At 44.7% G+C, this 23,442-nt stretch overlaps 1 protein-coding gene across 9 annotated transcripts in view; it reads left to right on the forward strand.

Moving 5' to 3' along the window:
* The window catches only part of Cadps (calcium-dependent secretion activator 1), a 450,894-nt gene that overhangs the window by 86,131 nt on the left and 341,321 nt on the right, over positions 1-23,442 (forward strand). For all 9 annotated transcript variants that reach the window (XM_065428684.2, XM_065428681.2, XM_065428685.2 and 6 more), the window contains one exon: positions 4,682-5,055. In XM_065428684.2, the coding sequence (XP_065284756.1) occupies positions 4,682-5,055 (374 nt within the window). The remainder of the gene's footprint in view (positions 1-4,681; positions 5,056-23,442) is intronic.

Here is a 23,442-nt window from a genome sequence, read left to right on the forward strand (position 1 = left end):
AGACCTATCACCTTGTGACTTCCACAATTTGGGGAAATTGAAAAAAAAAAAACAGCTCAAGGGAACCAGATTCATGTCGGACAATGATGTGAAAGAGTCGATTACAGACTTCTTGAAGCAGCAACCCAAGGAACTTTATGAGATGGGAATTACGTGACTCGTTAGTCAATGGGACAAATGTCTAAAGGCTCATGGAGGCTACTTTTAAATAAAGTACCCCGTTTTTCATATATTCGCATTGGCTCACTATCATTTGACTCGCCTTTGGTATATTTTTCAGAACTCCTGCTTTTTTTATGTGCTCTCTTTTGTGACTATAATTTAGGTGCAAATTGCTTACAATACACGACCAGTGACAGCTGTTTCTGCGCAATACATTCTAAGAAAGGACAGCGTCATTGAGATTTTCCCTCGCCCATTGCATATGTACAAATATCTAAACAAAGTTCTTGAATACGAACGTTTCATTAGAATATTTGTCCTCAACTTGTTCATTTCATGGCCTTAGATTTTTCCTATCAGCAGCATGCACTGCTTTGCTGGTTTCGAACTGATATAGTTCTAAAGTTGTGTGATATTTTCTTTACATATTAATTAGACAAAAAACATGGAAACATTGATATCAATTATTTCAGGCACAATTTTTGGGACACACGAGCATATTCATTTATGAAAAAATACATATTTTACTTGTCTTGACAGAGCGTAGTGTTCAAAAATTTGTTTGAAGCATCTTTGGCAATGGCAATGCAGTTATTATTCGTATATTGGATCACTCGACAAACTTTTTAAGGAGGAGGCCGAGCTGCAACGTGAGCACCCCCCTCCCCCCCCCCCCCAACAAAATTTCTGGCTATGCCACTGCTGCAAGCACTTCCTTTTCTGTAGTAGCGTAATTTTTTTGTGCTTTCGTAAATGTATATGAGTAATAAACCACAGCCTTGAGTTGGCACTCAAGGCTGTGGGTTATATCAAGGCTGAGTTGCAGCCTGAAGTCATTGCTGGCAAGCAGAAAAAGAATGGTGCAACACAGGGCCTCCGGGATCAGCAGTTAGGGTTGTCGTGGAGGTCATGCATGTCTGTGCGGAGCTCACCAATTGCTTTCTGCAGCTTTTCGTGCTGCTGCGTTTGCACATTGTTCAACTGCACGGCAAGCACTGAGTTTGTAGAAGTCTCTTTTTTGCGTGTGTGCATTGAGTTTCCTGTACACCAATTAGAACAACTCTAGGCTTCATCAGATCAGGCACATTAGAACATTGGCTGTATTGTTGCTCTTCGGCACCCTTTTGTGGAGCAAAATGGCCAAACAATGGTGGCTGTATTCATCACAGAGCATTTTTCTTCTTTTTTTCTTCAGTGAAACAGGGCAACTGCTTTTCTGACTGATGCAACATGAAAGGAATATTAAGCAACTCACCAGGCGCAGTGCAGGTACTCCGCCTGGCCCTTTTCATCCTCGTATGTCTCAAAATAATTTGATTACAACAACACATGTGTGCTTAGCGAAGAGAACAACCAGACGAGTGTTTGTCTTCTGTAACTGAAATGCTGAGCAGACGATGAGGAACACTGCATGATCGGTGGTTGGAAACGTGCAAGCTTAGATAAAGTTATTGATGTATCCTAACAGCTTGTATGATTTACTTACTGCAAATTGATCATCATCATCATCTTCACATTTTATGTCCACTGCAGGACGAAGGCCTCTCTCTGCAATCTCCAATTACCCCTGTCCTGTGCCAACTGGTTCCAACTAGTGCCTGTGAATTTACGAATTTCATCGCCCCACCTAGTCTTCTGCCGTCCTCGACTGTGCTCAACTTCTCTTTGTACTCATTCTGTAACCCTAATGATCCAATGCTTATCTAACTTGCGCATTACATTACATAGTCTTCTGCCGTCCTCGACTGTGCTTCCCTTCTCTTGGGACCCATTCTGTAACCCTAATGGTCCAATGGTTATCTAACCTGCGCATTACATGACCTGCCCAGCTCCATTTGTTTCTCTTTATGTCAGTTAGAATATCGGCATTACCCATTTGCTCTCTGATCCAAACCGCTCTCTTTCTGTCTCTTAACGTTATGCCTGGCATTCTTCGTTCAATCCCTCTTTTCGTGGTCCTTAACTTGTTCTCAAGCTTCTTTGTTAGTCTCGAAGTCTCTGCCCCATATGTCAGGGCTAATAAAATGCACTGATTGTACACCTTCCTTTTCAATGATAATGGTAAGCTTCCAGTCAGGAGCTGACAATGTCTGCATATGTGACCCAACCCATTTTTATTCTTCTATAAATTTCCTTTTCATGATCCGGGTTCCGTGTGATTTGTTGACCTAGGTAAACGCACTCCTTCACAGACTCTAGAGGCTGACTGGCGATCCTGAACTCTTGTTCCCTTGCCTGCCTATTGATAATTATCTTTGTCTTCTGCATATTAATATTGAACCCCACTCTTACACTCTTTCTCTTAAGGTCCTCAATCATTTGTTGTAACTCGTATGCAGTGTTGCTGAATAGAACAATGTCATCTGCAAAGCGAAGGTTACTTGGATATTCACCGCCGATCCTTACTCCTATGCCTTCCAAGTTTAGTAGCTTGAATACGTCCTAGCACGCAGTTGCTTTTATATTTATATTATATTAACTATAACTAAGTATATTAACTCCAATTGGGTTTATGGAACGTCTAGTTTATAAGTGTGGAAAGTTTTGCAGAGCACATTTAAATTTCGCACACGAGGCACGCCGGTTGATCACAGTGCCCCTCTGGTGGCGTCATTGCTGAAGCATCCCCAGTTCTCCCATTGCTCTGCTATAGGGATGACACATTGCCCTATTCCAGTACACCACAGCGTAGGTAAAAAAAAAATTGTCCTGTTGATAGCAGTAAAACCTTGATTTGGGCTAGTTGGTTTATGGCTATTCAAAAGGCGCAGAGCTACTGAGACGGAGACAAAGAAATACAAACCACATAATACAAAAAAGGGTAAGGCGTGCAGGCACGGACACAATAGAAGAGAAGTGGACAACACGAATGCCAACTATCAACTGAAGGAAGCACTGAGGCAAAAAAAGAAAGGAGACACAAAACTCATCTACGCATGCTCTTGAATGGTTGCACCACATGTCAATCGGGCACACGTGCCGGTCTACATGAGAGATAACTGTTAAGGCAGTTGATCTCTTCCTTATGTAAGGTAATCGAAGGGTGACTTGTGCACGCACTTCCACCATTATTGATATGCCACGCCTCGACCATAAGATGCATATCTTCATTCCTATGCCTATACAATATTGTCATCATCATCATCAGCCTGGTTACGCCCACTGCAGGGCAAAGGCCTCTCCCATACTTCTCCAACAACCCCGGTCATGTACTAATTGTAGCCATGTTGTCCCTGCAAACTTCCTAATCTCATCCGCCCGCCTAACTTTCTGCCGCCCCCTGCTACGCTTCCCTTCCCTTGGAATCCAGTTGGTAACCCTTAATGACCATCGGTTATCTTCCCTCCTCATTACATTGTGTTGTGTTCATATAGGAGGTTGTGGCCAAGTGCTGCACCAGGGTGGCCAATCCTGCTCTGGTGAGGGAGTGCACTACCGGTTCTGGTCACCGGGATCAGGCCACACTCCAGGCCTGTTTATGCAATTTTATCAACATGCAGATTTTTTTTTTTTTTTAATCCAGTGGAAAATTGTGCGGCATCGGGATTCGAACCACGGACCTCTCGCACGCGAAGCGGGTGTTCTACTTCTATGCCATCGCTGCACCGCTTTGCACTACGATGTGCTAATCTCAGGAGCGACCCCTTGAAAAGGCCCTTGCTCCCAGGTTCAATCACCAGAAACCAGGACAATTAGGCTTTCTTTTTGAGAAAGCTGTGTGGGCTTTCTTTCTAACTTTAAGCTGTTTAAGGTAAACAACCTTTCTTTTTTTTTCTTGTCATAAAGTCTCTAGGCTCTTACACATTGTCAGTGTGTGAACAGAAAGAATGCCCAGAATGTGGTTAATAAGCAAAACAGTAAAGGAAAACAACGAAAAAACTAACAGCGGAGAAAAGACTATATACACATGACTGAGCCACTTAAGCCAAAAATGGCCCAATGTTAGTTGAACCTGCAAAAGAGGTATCTCACAATATACAGTGAAATCTTGCTAATTTGAATTTAATTAGACCGTAATCATTTGGATGTGTGCCACTGGTCTGTCTCACTCTTCAGTGACTCAAGTAGGCACGACATGCAGACATTGAAGGAGGGACACATACCCAGTGGCACACACTCAGTCATCCGAGTTTGTGTGACATAGATTCATTGAAAAGCGACGCATACCCAGTGGCACACATCCAGTGGCACACATCCACATTCATTGAAGAGTGGCACTTACCCTGTGAACCAAATTAGCGTCAAAGGGGTTTTGTGGCCTTGCACGGAGGAAAGAAAAGAGAAGAGACATAAGTGGTCAAATGAAACCCAGGTTTATTATGGCTTTTTCTTACTATTCAACCCAGATTTATTTTGCCATGCACCGTTTCTGACTGGAATAAGCTGCCCTAAGCTGTGGTTTCCAATAACAGACACAATGGTAAAATGTCACCTACTCAGTGTCATGATCTGGTTACGTTTCTTGTGTTGTGGTACAAGCATAGCAGTCTTGCCTTGCTGCATTTGTCGTTATCTCCAGGTGGTGGTGATGGAGGTGAAGGGGCTGAAGTCGCTGGCTCCGAACCGCATCGTCTACTGCACCATGGAGGTGGAAGGGGGTGAGAAGCTGCAGACGGACCACGCCGAGGCCTCTAAGCCCATGTGGGACACCCAGGGTGACTTCACCACAGGACAGCCCTTGCCCTTGGTCAAGGTGAAGCTGTACACGGAGAGCCCAGGCCTGCTCTCTCTCGATGACAAGGAGCTGGGCAAGGTGCTGCTGCACCCAAACCCTCTGAGTGCCAAGGCACCCGAGTGGTACCGCATGGTGGTGCCCAAGAATGCCCAAGACCAGGACTTGCGTATTAAGATTGCCCTGCGCATGGACAAGCCGCAGAACATGAAGCACTGTGGGTGTGTACTGCTGTTATCTCACATTAATCACGCTCTACTGCAATGCTAGACTATTGTAATGGACCATTGTACTGTAGTGTGAAGGTACAATTACGCAGACGACACACAGACATACCCTGTGACTTCTGTCAGAGGTGTGTCTTATGCCAGATATTCTGGTACACAGGGGGCCTGGTGGTAAAGCCCTTTGTAAAGTTGCACCACTTTTCTTTCTCCTCCTTCTCAGCCTACTCTGATGCAGCATCTAGATATGTGGTGCACTTTAAATCTTTGCGCTAGCAACCTACCACCGATTAACTTTATGTATAGCATAAAATGTCTGTTTATGCAAAATTAGCAACTGCAGCTTTTTCTGTTTGGCTAACTATTCTGCAAAGAAGGTATCTAAACGAGTGCAAATGCTGGCTGGCAACAACTCCAAATGTATTGTGTATGCTAGAATTAAGTATGCAACATTCATTATACCAGTGTAGCAGGATCTTCTGAATGGTTGTTGAAACTTTGCACCTACCAGGCGACCAATCATCGTCATGTCATTTGCTCTTCACAAGCAGCTTGGGCATACTAGTGCTGTGGTGGGGCACCAGTCCATTAAATCAAGGTTGTATGCCATTCCACTACGCGGTGACTTTGGCCCTTCATAGCAATGTGGTAGCCAGCAGACTCAGAGGTCCAAGACATAGTGGAAACCCAGGTCCTTCTCGACAGTATCAACCTCATTAATGCATAGAATCACTACACCTGCAAGCTGATGATGAGCTCCCAGCTACTTGCTGACAGGTGGAATGCTTACTCTGGTGATGCAGGAGCCTCTGTTCACAATCGGACGGCATTGCCACGGCAAAACCATAATTCAATTTCCTGCTTGCGTTCGTGTCTGAATGCCCAACTTTTTTCTAACAAAATCCCTAGCTTGCCTTTCTGTTGTGTAAATAATTTAATTGAATGCCCTCATGGCTGGAGCAGCTGCTTTAGTTATTTCAGGACTCCATGGTACTGAGGAGTGTTACAAGGATGCAGCGGACATCCTGAAGAACTGATCCGGCAACAAGAGTATTGTAGTGCAAGACTTACTTGGAAGTCTACTTGATTTGAAGCCCCTCTCATTGTCGTCTCCTTCGAGACCTTAACGGTGAAGTTCAGGTGCATGTATGTGGTGTCAAGGCACTTGGCATGGGTCTAGTGAACTACCGTGCCATGCTGCCTGAAATTCTCATTAAGAGCTCTGCCGTCAGATATGGTTTTGAGGTTGCATGAGCTTCGCAAGTTAATGAAACGTTAGTACTGGCAGCCTCGACAACAGAACCCTACGTTTCTGGGCATCGTTTGACAGCCAAGAAGGAACTGCAAGAATTGCTCAATTTCTTCAGTCACCAGCTCCACTGCCAAGAAGCTGGTGGCTGAACCACCAAAACACCTGATGCTGCAGAAGACGAGCCTCTTAGATCTGCAGCACCACTACAAAAGAACCTTCAGTGATGCTGCCAGTCTTACTGAGGCCTGTGACTTCAAAGACATGGGTACTGCGAGTAAAAAAGAGATACAGTATTTAAAAGAAATTCATGGTGCAAGCTAGACGAGGGCAAAGGATGCAGTGACAGGATGGGTGTCCTTTCCCTTTTTGTGTTCTTTGTCCTCGTCTGGTTTGCACCGTGAATTTTTAAAATTATTACTTAGCTCAAACCAAGATTCAGCTCAAGATTAAAAATTAAATTAAATTACGGGGTTTTACATGCCAAAGTCACTTTCCGATTATGAGGCACGCCGTAGTGGAGGACTCCAGAAATTTCGGCCACCGGGGGTTCTTTAACCCGCACCTAAATCTAAGCACACGGGTGTTTTCGCATTTCGCCCCCATCGAAATGCCACTGCCGTGGCCGGGATTCGATCCTGTGACCTCGTGCTCAGCAGCCCAACACCACAGCCACTGAGCAACCACGGTGGGTAATTCTGCTCGAGATACAGTAAAACCTTGTTAACTCTGGTTACTGTGCCTATAGAAGTTGATCAATTTGATCGACAGTTTTTCTATGTGTTGTTAAAAATTTCTGTTGGAATTCTTCTATTAGCAATATAATGCACCATCTGAAATGACGACTGAACTTTAACATTCTGTCTTGGCAGTTTACGACAGATTGGGGAGTCTAGAAAAATAAATCTGACTGGAGTATCATTGAAACTAGCCTCCAGTGTGCCCAGCACTTTTTCAATGAAAAGACGCAAATCAGCGCTTTGGGCGACTTAGCAACATAATTTTTACATAACAGCTGCAGTGAAGACATAAAAGATTCCAACAGGTTATTAATTTCCCGATTCAACATCTACACTAGTTTAATGATGTCTCAAAGATCTGCACATACTCATGAGTATGTTATCTTCATGATTGCATTAGACTAATATAGAGTGCAACGTTATTTTTCGTGCCATGAGTTGCTTTTTATCAATGAGCACTTCAACAGCATATGCACAAATTATTACGAGCAATCATTCTCGTTGTCTGGCGTTCTCACTTGCACAAGAGCATGCAGTCGATTCCAGACTGGCTTTCCACCAAAGCTTGATTAGCTGTTTTCTCTTGTATTTTGGATGCTGCCTGTGTAAATGCTCTTATTCATTACTGTACAGTACACCCCGCAATACTGCGCAGCAGTGTACAGGAACTGAACAAGGCATGTGGAGTCTCCAGGCCAATTGAACGCGCACTATAAACCACCTGGCTTGCACAGAAAAGCTGATTGAACACAATAATCAAGTTGAAGGCTTCTGTATGCTCCCTAACCTGACAGCCATTGCTTCTCGAGCCTAAAAAATGCATTAAACAAACCAGGTGCATGCTGCAGTGAGTAAAAGGAAATGCTTTTTCAACACTAGGAACTTACCCGTTTTTGCATTTGTGAAGCTACTGCTTCCCTGCATAGCATGGGCATCATGCTATGGCTTACATGATGCCAACAAATAGCCATAGTAACTTTTTTTGTGGGTGTGTGGGATATGACTTACAAAAGTCGGGAACTAGGAACCAGGATCATATTTCCCCGCAGGGGCGTCTGTGTCAGCAAACGTTTGGTGTGTTGCGACACCACGTACCCGAGCACACAAGGGTTGGGCCCTCCCGCGTGTAGCCGTGCGCGGCTTAGCCCTGTCCTGGGAAAGAGGGATTCTGGGGGTTGAGCCGATGCCGGGTGTTTGGACCGCTAAGGCCCCCCGGCGGAGGCAACACACCTCTTTGGCCTCTGTTTCACGTAGACGGCACCCCCAGACTGACCCACCCTGGGTAAATCGGCAGATGCCTCTTCCTGTCTCTCTCTCCCCAAACCTTCGTCTTTATCACTTTTTGATCTTTCCTGTCTTCTTCTCTCTTCCATTTATTTCCTTTCTCCACGGCGGCTAGAGTTAACCTTGTGTATGTGCCCTGTCTTGGGTATAATATATTAGGTTATAGTGGCAATGTACGGTTGGCGCCTGCAGCCTTACGCGTTAAGTCCTGCAGCGTCCCCATGTTGAGCTCCGTGGTGGGTGGCCGCCATTGCTGCCGAAAATGAACTAACACACTATGGGAACACCCGCATTTCCCCGCCTACTTGATCGTCACCCTCAGAAGAGGGGACGCACCGATGACATAAGTACATATTTGACCCACACAAAAGAGAACTACCTGAAATACCATGTTGTACATAGTGAGAACGCTGCGAAACAGGCCAGACTCATTTCGCCATTCATAGTTTCAAAATCTTTGACCAAAGTCTTAGGGTCAGGTTATAAGGTGACGAAAATGGCAAGCGGAGACTTTCTTGAGATCCCCCCAAAAAATCATTACGAGAAGCTAGGTAGTCTGGTGACATTTGGTAACATACCATTATCTGTTACACCACACTGATCAATGAATAGGTCATGCGGAGTCGTGTCAGAGGCAGACCTTCAAGATTTGACAGAAGCTGAACTCCCGGAAGGATGGAAAGATCAAAATGTTACCGATGTGAAGCGTATTATCCTTAGACGGGACAACAAAAAAATTTGGACTAAACACCTTGTCTTAACATTTGCATCTAGTGTTCTGCTGGAAATCATTAAAACGGGATACATTAGGCTAACTGTCCGACCATATATTCGTAACCCTAGACGTTGTTTCCAATGCCAAAGGTTCGGCCATGGCTCGCAGAGCTGCCATGGTCAAATAACTTGTGCAAAGTGTGGAGTCCAGGGCCACCCCTCCCGACAACTGCAGTGGCACACCTTACTGTGGGAACTGCAGTCGAGACCATCCAGCCTACTCGCGCTCCTGTTCGAATTGGAAGAAAGAAAAAGATATAATCACCCTCAAAGTCAAGAAAAACATTTCGTTTAAGGAAGCCCGTAAGAGGTGTTCACCGTTCCACAGCACACCTTATGCTGATGCGGTGCGTCGGGGGGCAGCGTCGCAGAGGCCATTGCCAAGTGCAGGTACAGGGCATTGCCAAGTGCAGCGAGCAGGTAACTTTGGCTCCTGCCCTAAGGGTGGAAGTAGGTAAGCCTACTCCATCCAACCAGCAAACAGGCCAGGCTACCCTTGGGTTGCCGGCCCCACAAGAGTTATCTGCGGCAACCTGCGCTACACGCAGCGATCCTGCAGGACCGATAGCGGCCGTGGAAGGCGCAGCCAAGGCTGCCCCGGCCTCCGCGGCCCTTTCCAGCACTGGCAACAGCCAGCGTAGCCAAATCCCACAGGTAGCCCGATCGACCTCCGGGCTAGTGGGCGCAGGGGTCTTGCCTTCCGAAGTGAGACTCTCTCAGCAAACTTCTTGCTCGCAAGAGCATGTGTCCGGTGCCTCACAAGAGGCAATGGACATAACACCTATCCTCACGGCGCACCAGGCACCTAAGGAGCGGCGAGGCTCCCTCGACTGCTTCAGAAAAAACCCGGTTCTGTAATCTGAAAAGAGCTCTGTACTCTAAGGCATCACTTCCATTTTCGTACACACAGCACTAATTTACTTTAAATATGGATACACAAATCATTCAATGGAACGTCAGAGGTCTTCTGAGAAACCTTGATGATGTACAAGAACTCATCCACAAACACAATCCAAAAGTGCTGTGTTTACAGGAAACACACTTAAAACCAAAATACACCAGCTTTCTTCGACAATATGTTACTTTTCGCAAAGATCGCGATGGTGCTATCGCATCATCAGGCGTTGTTGCCATTGTAATTCAAAAAAGCATAGCGTGTCAACGTTTACAGCTACGAATGGCCCTTGAAGCAGTGGCGGTTCGAGTTGTTCTGCTAAACAAACTTATCACTATTTGCTTGCTTTACATACCCCCACATTACAAATTAAACAAACATGAATTTCAGTCCTTTATAGATGAATTGCCAGAACCTTATGTTGTTCTTGGCGATTTCAGTGCACACAGCAGCCTGTGGGGAGACTCTCGTATCGATGTGCGAGGTCGTCTCGTTAAACAGTTGCTTTTTTCGTCCAGTGCGTGTCTGCTGAATACGTAAGAAGGAACCCACATATTACTGTCTTGCAAACAGAACCTTTTCTTCAATTGATCTTAGCCTAGTTTCCCCATCTATACTGCCTGAACTCGAATGGGAAGTTACCAACAATCCTTATGGGAGCGACCACTTCCCCATACTGCTAAGATCACCTAAAGAAAACGAATATCCACCACAGGCTCCTAGGTGGAAGATTGAGACAGCTGATTTTCGAACTCTTACTAGTATCTCATGGGCTGACATGTCTTCGTTAGGAATTGATGCAGTGGAGTATTTTACAGCCTTCATAATAGATGCTGCATCTAAATGCATATCAGAAGTAAATGGCTTGGCGTGCAAACGGCGTGTCCCGTGGTGGAACGACAAATGTAGGATCGCCCGAAAGAAACAGAACAAGGCGTGGGGGTTGCTACGCGCTTCTGCTACTGCAGATAATCTTATAAACTTTAAGAAAGTAAAGTCCCAAGGCAGGAGAATGTGTCGACAGGCCAGATGAGAAAGTTGGCAGAAGTTTTTATCGGGCATCAACTCGTACACAGATGAGGCCAAAGCCTGGAACAGGGTTAATAGGATAAAAGGGCGACAAGCATATTCACTCCCTCTGGTAAACACACAAGGCGATACCCTACAAGATCAGGCAGACGCACTTGGGGAGCATTTTCAGAGCATGTCGAGCTCAACCCATTACTCTCAATCATTTCTCAAATATAAACAAATAGAAGAATGTAAGCCAATAATACGAAAATCCAGACAGAATGAACCCTATAACCGGCCTTTCAGTATTGCCGAGTTGAGAGCTGCCTTGAACACATGCAAAAGCACTGCACCGGGACCTGGCAGAGTCATGTATGACATGATCAGAAACTTACATACTGACACACAGGTTACACTACTCACACTTTTCAACACTATTTGGGCTGCGGGATACCTCCCATCTACATGGAAAGAAGCAATTGTGGTACCTGTTCTGAAGCAGGGAAAAGACCCTTCTTTGGCAGCAAGTTATTGTCCGATAGCTCTTACAAATTGTCTGTGTAAACTTTTTGAAAAAATTATTAATCACAGACTCATACATTTCCTTGAACTCAACAATATGCTCGATCCCTATCAGTGTGGCTTCAGACGAGGGCGGTCGACAACCGATCATCTTGTGCGCATTGAAGGATATATCCGCGATGCCTTTGTACACAAACAGTATTTCCTCTCGATATTCCTCAATATGGAGAAGCCATATGATACAACATGGCGTTACAGGATCTTGCGAGACTTGTTGGGAATGGGCATCTGTGGAAATATGTTGAAAATAATTGAAAGCTATTTGTCCAGTCGTACCTTCCGTGTAAAGGCCAACAATGCACTGTCACATCCTTTTACGCAAGAAACTGGTGTACCCCAGGGAGGCGTGCTGAGCTGCACTCTCATTATCGTTAAGGTGAACACACTATGTGCTTCACTGCTACCGGCCATTTTTTATTCCGTATACGTAGACGATATACAAATAGGCTTCAAATCCTGCAACCTCACAGTATGCGAAAGACAGGTACAGCAGGGCTTAAACAAGGTGTCCAAATGGGCAGACCAAAACAAATTTAAAGTCAGCCCCCACAAACGTACTTGTGTTCTCTTCACAAGAAAGAGAGGCCTGCTCCCAGATCCTTGTGTAGAACTGTGTGGACAAGAAATAGCTGTCATGAAAGAACACAAATTCCTAGGTATAATACTTGACTCTAAGCTTACTTTTATCCCACACATAAAATATCTCAAAGCTAAATGTCTAAAAACAATGAACTTACTCAAAATACTATCACAAACAACATGGGGTAGCGACAGGAAGTGTATAATATTTACAAAAGCCTCCAGTATCCTCTCTCTAGAGGATACTGCTGTGATAGTAGTCCTTGTACAGCACACGCCTTCAGGTCCTTGCACTTCAAGGAATCTGTTAGGGTAGTAGTGCTTTTTCGAATTTTTATCAAAATGACCAATTTTAGCACATCGTAACCCTTTTACAATGCACCTTTCGCGTCCTTGGCACACTTCAAAGTCATTGTCATAGTTTTGTTACATGTAGCTCTTACATACTTTACAGTGACCATCTTTTAGGCCCCTTTACAGCCCTGTAATATTCATTGCTCGTAATATATCGTTTCACCTTGATCTAATTACCATTGGCTTGGCGCTCTTTGGCCAAACCTGGTCCTTGCGCCATAAAACACCACACATCATCAGGATCACATTTTGCATATTTCAGTTTTTTTTTTACTCTCGGTACTTATACTAAATATAGCAAATTATTACATTCATTAGTGTCCCTTGAAGTGTTTCTTTGAATTTATGTGTAAGAATTCTCAAAAATTGTCTGAGTAATTATTCCTGTTTACAGCCATCCAAAACATCAGTGATCAGGCTTTAATTTTTATGTGTTACATTATACGTTGTGGCTACTACGTCATAAAAAAAAAAATGTTAAAAACATAAAAGCACAGAAAAATGAGTATTTTTCTAACAGTAACAAAAGAGTTATTTCAACCTTCGTTAATTCCAAAAATTGCATTGTTTGAATGCATTCTCTAGTCCTGGCAGCCGTATGCATTGTTTAATAAAATCAAATTCTTGTTAATTTGGCATATTCGGCCGCCCACCTAATAAAATTGGACAAATGTCAGAGTGCGAAGTGCCACAAATGTGTGACACAAAAGCGCAAAAGTGGCGCTGGCATCCAACCAAAACGAAGTGGCTGAGTCCACGTTGCCATAGTCATTAGTGGAACGACAGGAAAGCCAGAATGCTGCGTGCCTATTTGTGCATTTGTAGCCTTTATTCTTGTGTTTGTCATCATGAATAATACCACTTGGCTGGGTGTCTTCATAACTGCTTATTCAGCATCCATGATTGGGTTGATACGCAATTACAGCAATGATGTCGTATCGATCTCCTATGGAGATCCACTGTCAGGACACGGATATCCTAGGGATGTGTTGAAGCCATGCTGTGAATGTCCATCACGCTTGTTTGGCCCCACTTTCTGTATCTTATCAACATCGCTTGCGTGTTCATGAGGGACATCACAGGGACTTGCTATGAACATTTTATGGACATAAGCCAGGGCCTTTTGCACAGCGTTTGCTATTAGTCCCGAGAACGACCTACAGGGGTGTTGTGAGCACCACTCGCTTGACATCAGAGCAGGGACTCTCGCCTGTTGTCTGCTACAGTTTGGGTGGTGTTCGGGAGCCTCCTGCAGCATTTCCATTTGTTCCCTCTTGTTTTCTATGCTAGTACGCTTATGATGCTCCTCTCAAACATATCTTTGCTATGTCTTCATTCATCAAAATTTATTCAAGGAGCTTACTTCCTAGACAACAGTATGTTTCTCAAAGGCAACTTCACAGAGTCTGCCGACGGAGCTCATTTTAGTGTGCTGTGTGTGTTTCTTTTTCATACTTTTTTTTCATGCGTGGCTCTACACTCTGCAACTGTAGCTAACATGAATAATGAAAGCATAGAATCCGAAATCATACTATAGAACAATCCAGTTAGTACGATACTGCTCATACAGTGAACCCTCAATATAACGAAGAGAACGGGAATGCAAAAAAATTTGATCAAGGGATAATTCAAATAAAAGTAACTATTCCTTAAAAGCTAAGAAAGTAGAGCTGATAGAGCACAACTCCACAGAGGCCAAATACAGGCATTTCTAATACAGGCATTATCAATCGCAATTGATCCAGATCGGGACCGAATTTCTTGGTCATGATTGGCTCCTTTCTATGAGCTGCGAAGGGAGCCAATAACGGTAAAGAATTTTGATCCAGATCGAGCTCAATTGCCATAAAAAATGACTGTGTGACACTGGTATAAGTGTAAGATATTCAATGAAGCAAACCTGTATTGAGGTGCAAAATAGATGGTCAGCTTCTGGGTGTTTCTGCCGGGTACCAGTAATGTCTGCTCCAGTCTGTTCAAGCACTGCATAAGGTCGTGGTCACCGTCCATGCGTTCAACTTTGTTTCACTGCAGACGGAGGATCTCCTGTGTCTGTGCCACTGTTGGAATATCACGAGGCTGTTCGTCCATCGGCTTTTCGTCGTCATCGGGGCCACCAAGAACCAAGTCTACTATTTCGACAGTCATAGCTGGGGCAATGACGGGAGCATCAGTGAAGAAGCAGATGAAAACGCTCCGTGCACACTCGGGCTCTGGAGTTTTCCATGTGATCGGTGGACAGTTAGAAACTCGGGCTCAACATTTCAATGAAAGGTCGCACGTTTTCCTAGACCGTCACATTTCTGGGGGAGGTACTGGGTAACCTCAACCTATAGAACAGATCCCTCCAAGCAGTAAGACCATCAGTACTATACAAAAGCTAGCACCAGTGCGCATGCTAACCAGAGAGTTTGGGGACTAGCCTCTGAGATTGCACCATCATCTGGGAGGACAATGGCTGCCATGGTGGAAGGTATGGAGGCCACAGTACCAACTCGCTACATGCAGCAGAACCCAAGAGTGCAGAGTTCCTTCAACGGCGACCTTTTTGAAGACGGGGTGGCATTTAGTGATGACTTTGAGTGAGTAGCAGCTTTCAGTGAGTGGGACGACAAAACAAAATTAAGGAATGTTTATTTCAGTCTCGAGGACAGCGTTTGCACCTGGTTCCAGAACTGTGAAGAGGCACTGACGTCATGGCAAGGAGGGAATGCACAGATAACACCCAGAAATGTACCTTTCTGGTATAAGCACACGAGGATTTGTCTGTGTGCTCTTCGAAAAGCCCACGCAGTCACCTTAGGGAAAGGTGGTGACTCTGCAAATTTCTTAAGCCTCACTTTATGTACAAATGCTCCTATCTACCATTGCTCAATGGTTTTTCCCGCCTGCTAGCTAGGATGAATTCATGATAAATCCTGCACATGAAGTGATATGTCTGGAGGAAACTGTACTATTAGTTGTTATTATAACACTTGCAGTAGACTAAATAGACTCTCTTTTATTCTCCCTCCAATTTACTCTCCCATATTCTAATTCCCTTCGGTAATTGAGAGGAAAGACGGACTTCAACGGTTGATAGCTTATGTTAGCCAGTCGCTGTTAAAAGCGGAAGGCAATTATTCCATGACTGAAAAGGAATGCCTCGCCATCATTGTGACCACAGCGCAATTCCGCCCTTACTTATTTGGCAGGCCATTCAAAGTCGTCAGCGACCATCACGTGTTGTGTTGGCTAGCAAATATGAAAGACCCTTCAGGATAGCTGGCGCAGTGTAGCCTCAGACTGCAAGAATATGAAATCACGGTAATCTACAAGTCTCAACGAAAACACTTCGATGCCAATTGCCTATCACGTGCCCCCATTGACCCGCCACCACAAGATGACGAGGATGACGATGCCTTCCTTGGAATAATAAGCACGGAAGACTTCGCTGAACAACATTGAGCAGACCTGGAGCTAAAAAGCCTCGTCGAGTATTTGGAAGGCCACACCGACGTTGTTCCTAGGGCATTTAAGCAAGGATTGTCTTCATAAGCGATGCAAAACAACCTAGTCGTAAATAAGGACTTCTCACCAGTCTGCGCTAACTACGTTCTTGTTCGCTTGGCACTGGTCCAGAAATACTGCATGCCCTACATGACGATCCGACCGTTGGACAGCTCGGATTCTCCTCGATGCTATCGAGGATTCAGGAAAAGTATTACCGGCTGCGCCTGAGCGCCGACACCGCCTGTTACGTCAAGACATGCCGAGACATTCAGCAACGCAAGACACCACCGACAAGGCCAGCGGGATTACTACAACTGATCAAGCTTTCTTGCCAAACATTTCAGCAGGTCGGGATGGACTTGTTGGGGCCCTTTCTGACGTCAACAACTGGAAATAAGTGGTTCGTCGTGGTGACAGACTAGCTCAGCCACTTCGCTAAAACAAAAGCTCTGCCGAAGTCGCGAAATTCTTCGTCGAGAACATCCTACTGCGACATGGTGCCCCAGAAGTCCTCATCACCAACAGAGGAACGGCCTTTACAGCGGAGCTCACCCAATAATTCCACAATACAGCCAGACAAGCTACAGGAGGAGAACTGCCTACCACCCGCAGACTAATGGTCTTACGGAGTGCCTGAATAAGCCGCCGACATCCTAGCAATGTACGTCGATGTCGAACACAAGACCTGGGATGCCTTTCTGTCATACGTAACCTTCGCTTACGACACTGCGGGGCAAGAAACAACACATATCACGCCGTTCAAGCTGGTTTACTGCAGGAACCCGACGACCACTCTCAATGCCATGCTGCTGCACGTGACCGACGAAGAGGATGTTGACATTGCCACCCCGACAGCTCGCCCGCCTGTGGATCAAAAACCAGCAGGGGACCGACAGCTGACATGACAACCTTCGACGACGCTAAGTCAAGTACCAGCCCGGCGACCATGTTTAGTTTTGGACGCCAATACGCCGACGAGGACTTTTACGGCGCTATTTCGGACCATATAAAAGTTCATCCAACGCATCGGTGCACTCGACTATGAGGCCGTATCAGACGGCATTTCACTATCACAGCAGCGCCGCTAGTGACTTGAAATAGTCCATGTTGTGCGACTTCAGCCATTCTACCAGCGCCAGGGGCATAGCAAAGGGGCAGGCTTATGGCGCTTCAGCCCCCCCCCCCCCCCCCCCCCGAAAATTTTTCGTGCCGTCCATGCACTGCCGACCAAAGCAACTCCCGGCGCCGGAAATCACTCTGGATTTTGCCTATAATGTCTTTTTCATGCTGGAAAAAACATTTCACTGTGAACATTGCAAACACGGGCTGGATTTCGCGGCAACGCTTATGCACCGGGAGTCGCATAACGAAAACAGCCCCATCTGAGCACAAAGTTTCAAGGGCATGTTGATGGCGAATGGGCTCGCCGCGGTATCTTGCGGAGGCCACGGAATCCACGGAGCGCATGGATGTCAATTCTGAAACTTTATGGGTATAAAGTTCTCATAAACTTTTGTTGTGAAAGGTGCATTTTCATTTCCAAAGTTGTGCTTTAGATCTTCAGTTGCGGAACTTTGTGGGTTTAATGTTGTTATAAACATTTGATGCCTAAGGTGCGTTGACTTTTCTAACGTCATACATCGAAACATACAAGACAAGCCAAATCAACACACTATCAGCCAAGTTGACAAAGCACGCAGTGTGGTCCGATGAGACAAAGCCTTGTGGTGGTTCATTTGTGCAGTCATGTCACGAAATAATATCGACATCTTTTTTTCACTTACATCAAAGCATCTATGTCAAGACAGTAAAGCCAGCAAAGGTAACTACATTCTTATTTATTGTTTCTGTTTTTACTTTTATTCACGAGGACACATTGAGCCTCTTCAATTTTTTTGTTCTCGCTACCCCACCAGGGGCTGCCAGAGCCAGCCAGAGTGCATGCGTTTTTCTGGTGTTGCCCCAACCACTGCGCGGCGCACTTCGGTGTGCATTCGGTTTTCTCTGACCGAGTGGATTTTCACCTGGCACAGTTTTGGACGCTTTCTGGCTAGCAGACGAGTAAAAGAAATAACAGTCGCTTGCCGCCATCACTGTGGGGACTCGATGGATTGTACCGTGTTCGTTTGAGCGCAACCTGTCTGGAAAGTCGTGTCTCGCCGGTGTAGAATACAAAGCAGTATGCATATGGTTCTCGGTGGATCAAGCGTCTCATGTCTTCTTCGATATTCCTTTGGTAGCCACATTAGGTACCCAAAGTAGGCATTTGATTGTGGCCAATATGCTTTCCATTGTGTTTTTTTTTCAATTCCGTGTTTCCACCTCACAAAAGACAAACAGACATTGTAGCAGCGCAGCAAATTGTCGCACAGTGAAAGTTCGACTTTGTTACTTCTTTTACGGAAAGTAATGGGCCACACGACGCTTCAGTTACCGGATACTGTGACTATATTATTGCGAGAGCAATTATATAAAACTGGCGATAGCGATGGTGCATATCTGCCATCGCCGTCATCCTCATGTTCTGTATAAAGTCCAAGGGCGCTAACATTGTGACCGCGCGCCACATGCCGTGTGTGCGAGTGAAAGCATAGGCGGGTGTGGGGTCGAATGGGTGAGCCGACGATGGCGGCTCAGTCTGGTGTGCGCTAAGTAGAAAAGCGGGGAGGAAGCATGCCGCCTTTCGTCGAGCATAATACATCGGGGGGAGTGGATGGAATGAGGGTGGGATTTAGGATTCTGTGAATCTGTGATTGCGCAACATGTTTATTTGCCTTTGACGCATTATATACAGTGATTTCTTTCTTAGATACGTAAATTTATTGGAGACTTATACGCATATTTAAATATCTTGCGGCGAGGTTTTGTGTATACGGGCAGTGAACTTTGTTTCCGGTGACACTTTTTTGGCCTTTATCAAGCTGTATCTTCCCATTTGTATATTCCATTGTATCATCGCATTTCTGATGAACGAGGGCAAGTCAAATGAAAGTGAAGCTACCCAGCCCGCAGAATAGTGGTTTGGTTCATTATCTGTGAGGCATGCACGTAGCACACACGCATCTGTCATTTACGAAAGTGGCACGCAGGTGTGAGGATAAATGTTCTTTAATGCTCTCATACACTGGGTTGAACATGGTTGTGTGACGTAATGGATGCTCCAGAAGTTGAGCAGCATGGTGCCTAGAGGTTTTTGACAGCTGAAGGTGTTTCCTAAAAACAGATTAGTCGCCGTATGGCTGCTGTGTATGTTGAACGTATAATTTCATTGGCCACTGTGAAGCATTGGAACAAACAGTTCAAAGAAGGACGTGAAAGTTGCAAAGGCGATTCAACACTGGGCCAAAGCCACCATGTAATCACCCCCAACAAAAATGCAAAGGTTGATGAGCTGATAAGACAAGAATGGAGGATAAGCATAGATGAACTGGCAGAGCGTGTGACCATCAGTCACGATTCGGTTCGTGCCATAATTCATGAACATCTCGGTTATCAGCTCTTGTGTGTGCAATGGATGCCCAAGATTTTGAACAACCGCCAGAAGACGAAGAAGTTCAGTGCTGCCTTGACTCATCTGGTTTGGTATCGCAGTCAGGGTGATGACTTCTTGTCAGCAATTGTGATCGGGGTGAACCATGGTGCAACAACTGCAAGCCTGAAACACGATGGCAAAGCTTACAGTGGAAACATTCATATTCACCACCCCCAAGAAAGCAAAGGCCGTTGTTTCCACTGGAAAGGTTTTGACTCTTTTTTTTTAGATTATCAGGGACCATTACTGATAGAATTTCCTAAATCTTGAGAGAATATCAATTGTTTCCGGTATCGTGAAACGCCAGATCGGCTGCGTGTTGCAATTAAGAACGAACGACGTGGAAAATGAGGTCATCTTGTTCCACGACACTGCCCGGCCCCACGCTCCTGATGTGGTTAATATAAATATGGCAGAGTTCAAGAAGGAAACGCTGCAACATCCGCCATACAGCCAAGACCTGTCACCTTGTGACTTCCACAATTTGGGGAAATTGAAAAAAAAAAAAAACAGTTCAAGGGAACCAGACTTGTTCCGGACGATGACGTGACAGAGTCAATTGCAGACTTTTTGAAGCAGCAGCCCAAGAAAGTCCCAAGACGGGAATCACGCGACTCGTTAGTCTATGGGACAAATGTCTAAATGCTCATGGAGACTACTCTTAAATAAAGTACCCTGTTTGTCATATATTCGCATTGGCTCACTTTCATTTGACTTGCCCTCATATATTTTACAGAACTCCTGCTTTCTATACGTGCTCTCTGTTGCGACTATAATTTCGATGCAATTACTCACGATACATGACTGGTGACAGCTGCTCCTGCGTAATACATTGGAACAAATGACAGCGTCATTGAGATTTTTCACTGGCTGTTGAATGTGTACAAGAATGCAGACAAGGTTCTTGAACAACAAAGTTCCATTAACATGTTTGTCTTCAACTTGTTCATTTCATGGCCTTTACATTTTTCATATCAGCGGCATGCACTGCTTTGCTGGTTTCGAACTGATATAGTTCTAAAGTTTGTGTGATATTTTCTTTACTTAATAAATAGACAAAAAACGTGGAAGCATTAATATCAGTTATTTTGGGCACAACTTTTGGCACATATGAGTATATTCTTTTATTAAAAAGTACATAATTGACTTGTTTTGACAGTGCGTAGCATTCAAGAATTCTTTTGCAGCGTCTTTGGCAATGACAAAGCAGTTATTATTCATGTATTTGATCGCTCAAAAATTGTTTAAGAGGAAGCTTTAGCTCGGACCCAACTCCAATGCGACCTATTCAAGTACATGTAAAAGGCGGAAACGTTTTTCTGAGATAGCCCCTGGATCGCTTTTAATGAAATTTGTAGCATTTGAGAGAAAAAGTTGAATTCTAGTTTCTGTTGAAAGCAGGATTAGGCCTGAATTTTGTTTCAAATATTTTGAAAAAATCGAAAGTTTGAGAAAAAATAGAAGCACGACATTTACGAGCTGGTAGCTCTGCATCAAGAAAATATATCGCGGTTCTGTAAACAGCATCTGCTATAACAGTAAAAGTGGACAAATTTGGTGTGTCAATTTGGATCTTACGTGAGTGGGTTATGTTGTGTACAAGGGTTCTGCAAAAGCCGTATTTCCATACAAAATTTTGTGAGATTCGTTTGTAACACATCAATTTTGTCCGCTGTAGATGTACTTTAGATGCAGTTCACCGAATTGCGATATTATTTTTCATTGTTGAGTTACAGAGTTTTCAACTTGATAGTTTTGTTTTCTGAAATTGCTACTTTTGCCGATTTTCAAGAAAGAACTGACAACCTAAATGAAAAATTCGAAATAAACAGTCACTAGAATTAAATTTTTTGTTAAATACAACAAACCTTGTAAAATTTGGTGCAGTGGTTGCCGAGAAAAATGAATTCTCTTTCTGCATGTATTTAGATTGGAGCACCCGAGCTAAAGCTTCCTTTTAAGGAGGAGGCCAAGCTGCAACTTGAGCCCCCCCCGTACGAAATTTCTGGCTACACCACTGATCAGCGCTAATGTACATTGGCACTTTGCATAGCTGAACTCTGGACCTTCTTTCTATGGACTGTGTTACTTCGTTGTTTTGTTACTTTTGTTTAATAAGTGTCCTTTTGTGTTTCGCTCTTTTATGTTTGTAGCATCGGGACAATGCTTTTTAAGAGGGGGGTACTGACACGTGCAGTTGTTTCTGTTTATCGGATGACCACATTTCACCCCCTAACAAGTGTTATCGCAGAGCGTAGGACGCGCCTGCAGGCATCGGATGTTTCTCTAGAGTTATGGCTGGTTCTATTTGCTGTCGGTTGTCACTGTCAGCCTTGCGTAATCTGATTTCATCACGCGACACGAATGGTGTAGAACTTTCTGGAAAACACGCGAGCACCAGCGATCCCTCTGGAACCTTCGATGACTAATGTATAAAAGCCGACGCGCTTGACCCACTGATCAGATTATGAAACATTCGCCTGCCGCGATAGTCACATTCAATAAGTCAAGCGGCTGCTTACTGGTGACGTCAGCATGCACTACCAACACGCGCTCTCAAACACTTCACATCGCATGATAGACCGTGCCGTGTGTGTGCAGAGTGGCTCAGGTGTGTTGTTTTCGAGTGTAGTGGCCGCAGTACGGGTTCTGTGCACTGACTATAGTTGGCTGCAGCCGCTTTAGGTAAAATAAATTGAAAAACGAAGTGTGAATGTTTTATTTTAAATGGAGCAACAAATATCACTGCGAAACAATGCGTGTAGGATGCCACCAAAAAGACTACTATAAACTACCACCTCTGATATGTACTACACTCCACCACCAACCGAATGCCGAAAGATGTGTTCGTCTATTCAGTGCGTATCGAGAGCACCCATCGACACCATGACGTTAAAATTACATGCATTTTACATGCAATTACATGCAAATTAAACAGTATGTCTCTGCTTCCGGTTTTAAGAGGCGATTGGAAGAAACGTAGGGAAACGACGAAAAACAGAAACATACAAAAGCAACGTTCACAATAGGGGGTCAGAAAGTTTGGCTGTGGGAGTTCATAGTGGATTTCTTTCTTTTTCTTTCTTTTTTAACCTAGGTGGGACATTAGGCAGTATAATAGCAAGAGCTTGGTGGTGCAACCCACTGTCCCGTTCCAAAGGGAATGATCATAACATCTATCCGTCCGTCCTTCCATCCGTCCCTCCATCCATCCGTCCATCCATCCATCCATCCATCCATCCACCCATCCACCCATCCACCCATCCACCCATCCATCCATCCATCCATCCATCCATGCATCCATGCATCCATCCATCCATCCATCCATCCATCCATCCATCCTCCGTCCGTCCGTCCGTCCGTCCGTCCGTCCATCCATCCATCCATCCATTTTGCTAAAACAGCCAATCCACACGTGCCGTTGGCGGAGGTGTGCCGAAGGCGATAGTTTCGCAGAAGGTGAACATTTCAGAATACAGATTTCGCCGATCGCCGACTGTGTTCGCTGCTATCGTTGTGCTTTAAGTGTAGCCTGTTTTTGTGGACACAGGCTCGCCCAATAAAAGTTAGTTTCGTCTTTCACAGTATTGCTACTGTGTTCTTTATCGTCACTACCACGTGACAATATAGGTGAAGAAGAGTAACGGGCTAAGCATGGTACCTTGTGGTGTATGTGCCAGAGTTCATAGCAGTTATGGGGAGTTCGTGTTTGAAAAAAAAAAAAAATTATTGAAAACATATTTGAAGAAAACACTACAGCACTACAAAGATGCAGACGTTTAAGCATTCAGCTTGAAAGCATTCTAGCCAGGTGACTTTGAATCGAGGTCAAGAAAACTTAATTTGAAGAGTAATAGCTTGTGGCACACCTTGTCAAGCAAGTGCCTTTGAA

This window comes from Dermacentor albipictus, chromosome 6 (genome assembly GCF_038994185.2).
Source record: "Dermacentor albipictus isolate Rhodes 1998 colony chromosome 6, USDA_Dalb.pri_finalv2, whole genome shotgun sequence".
In the NCBI taxonomy this organism is placed as follows: Eukaryota; Metazoa; Arthropoda; class Arachnida; order Ixodida; family Ixodidae; genus Dermacentor; species Dermacentor albipictus.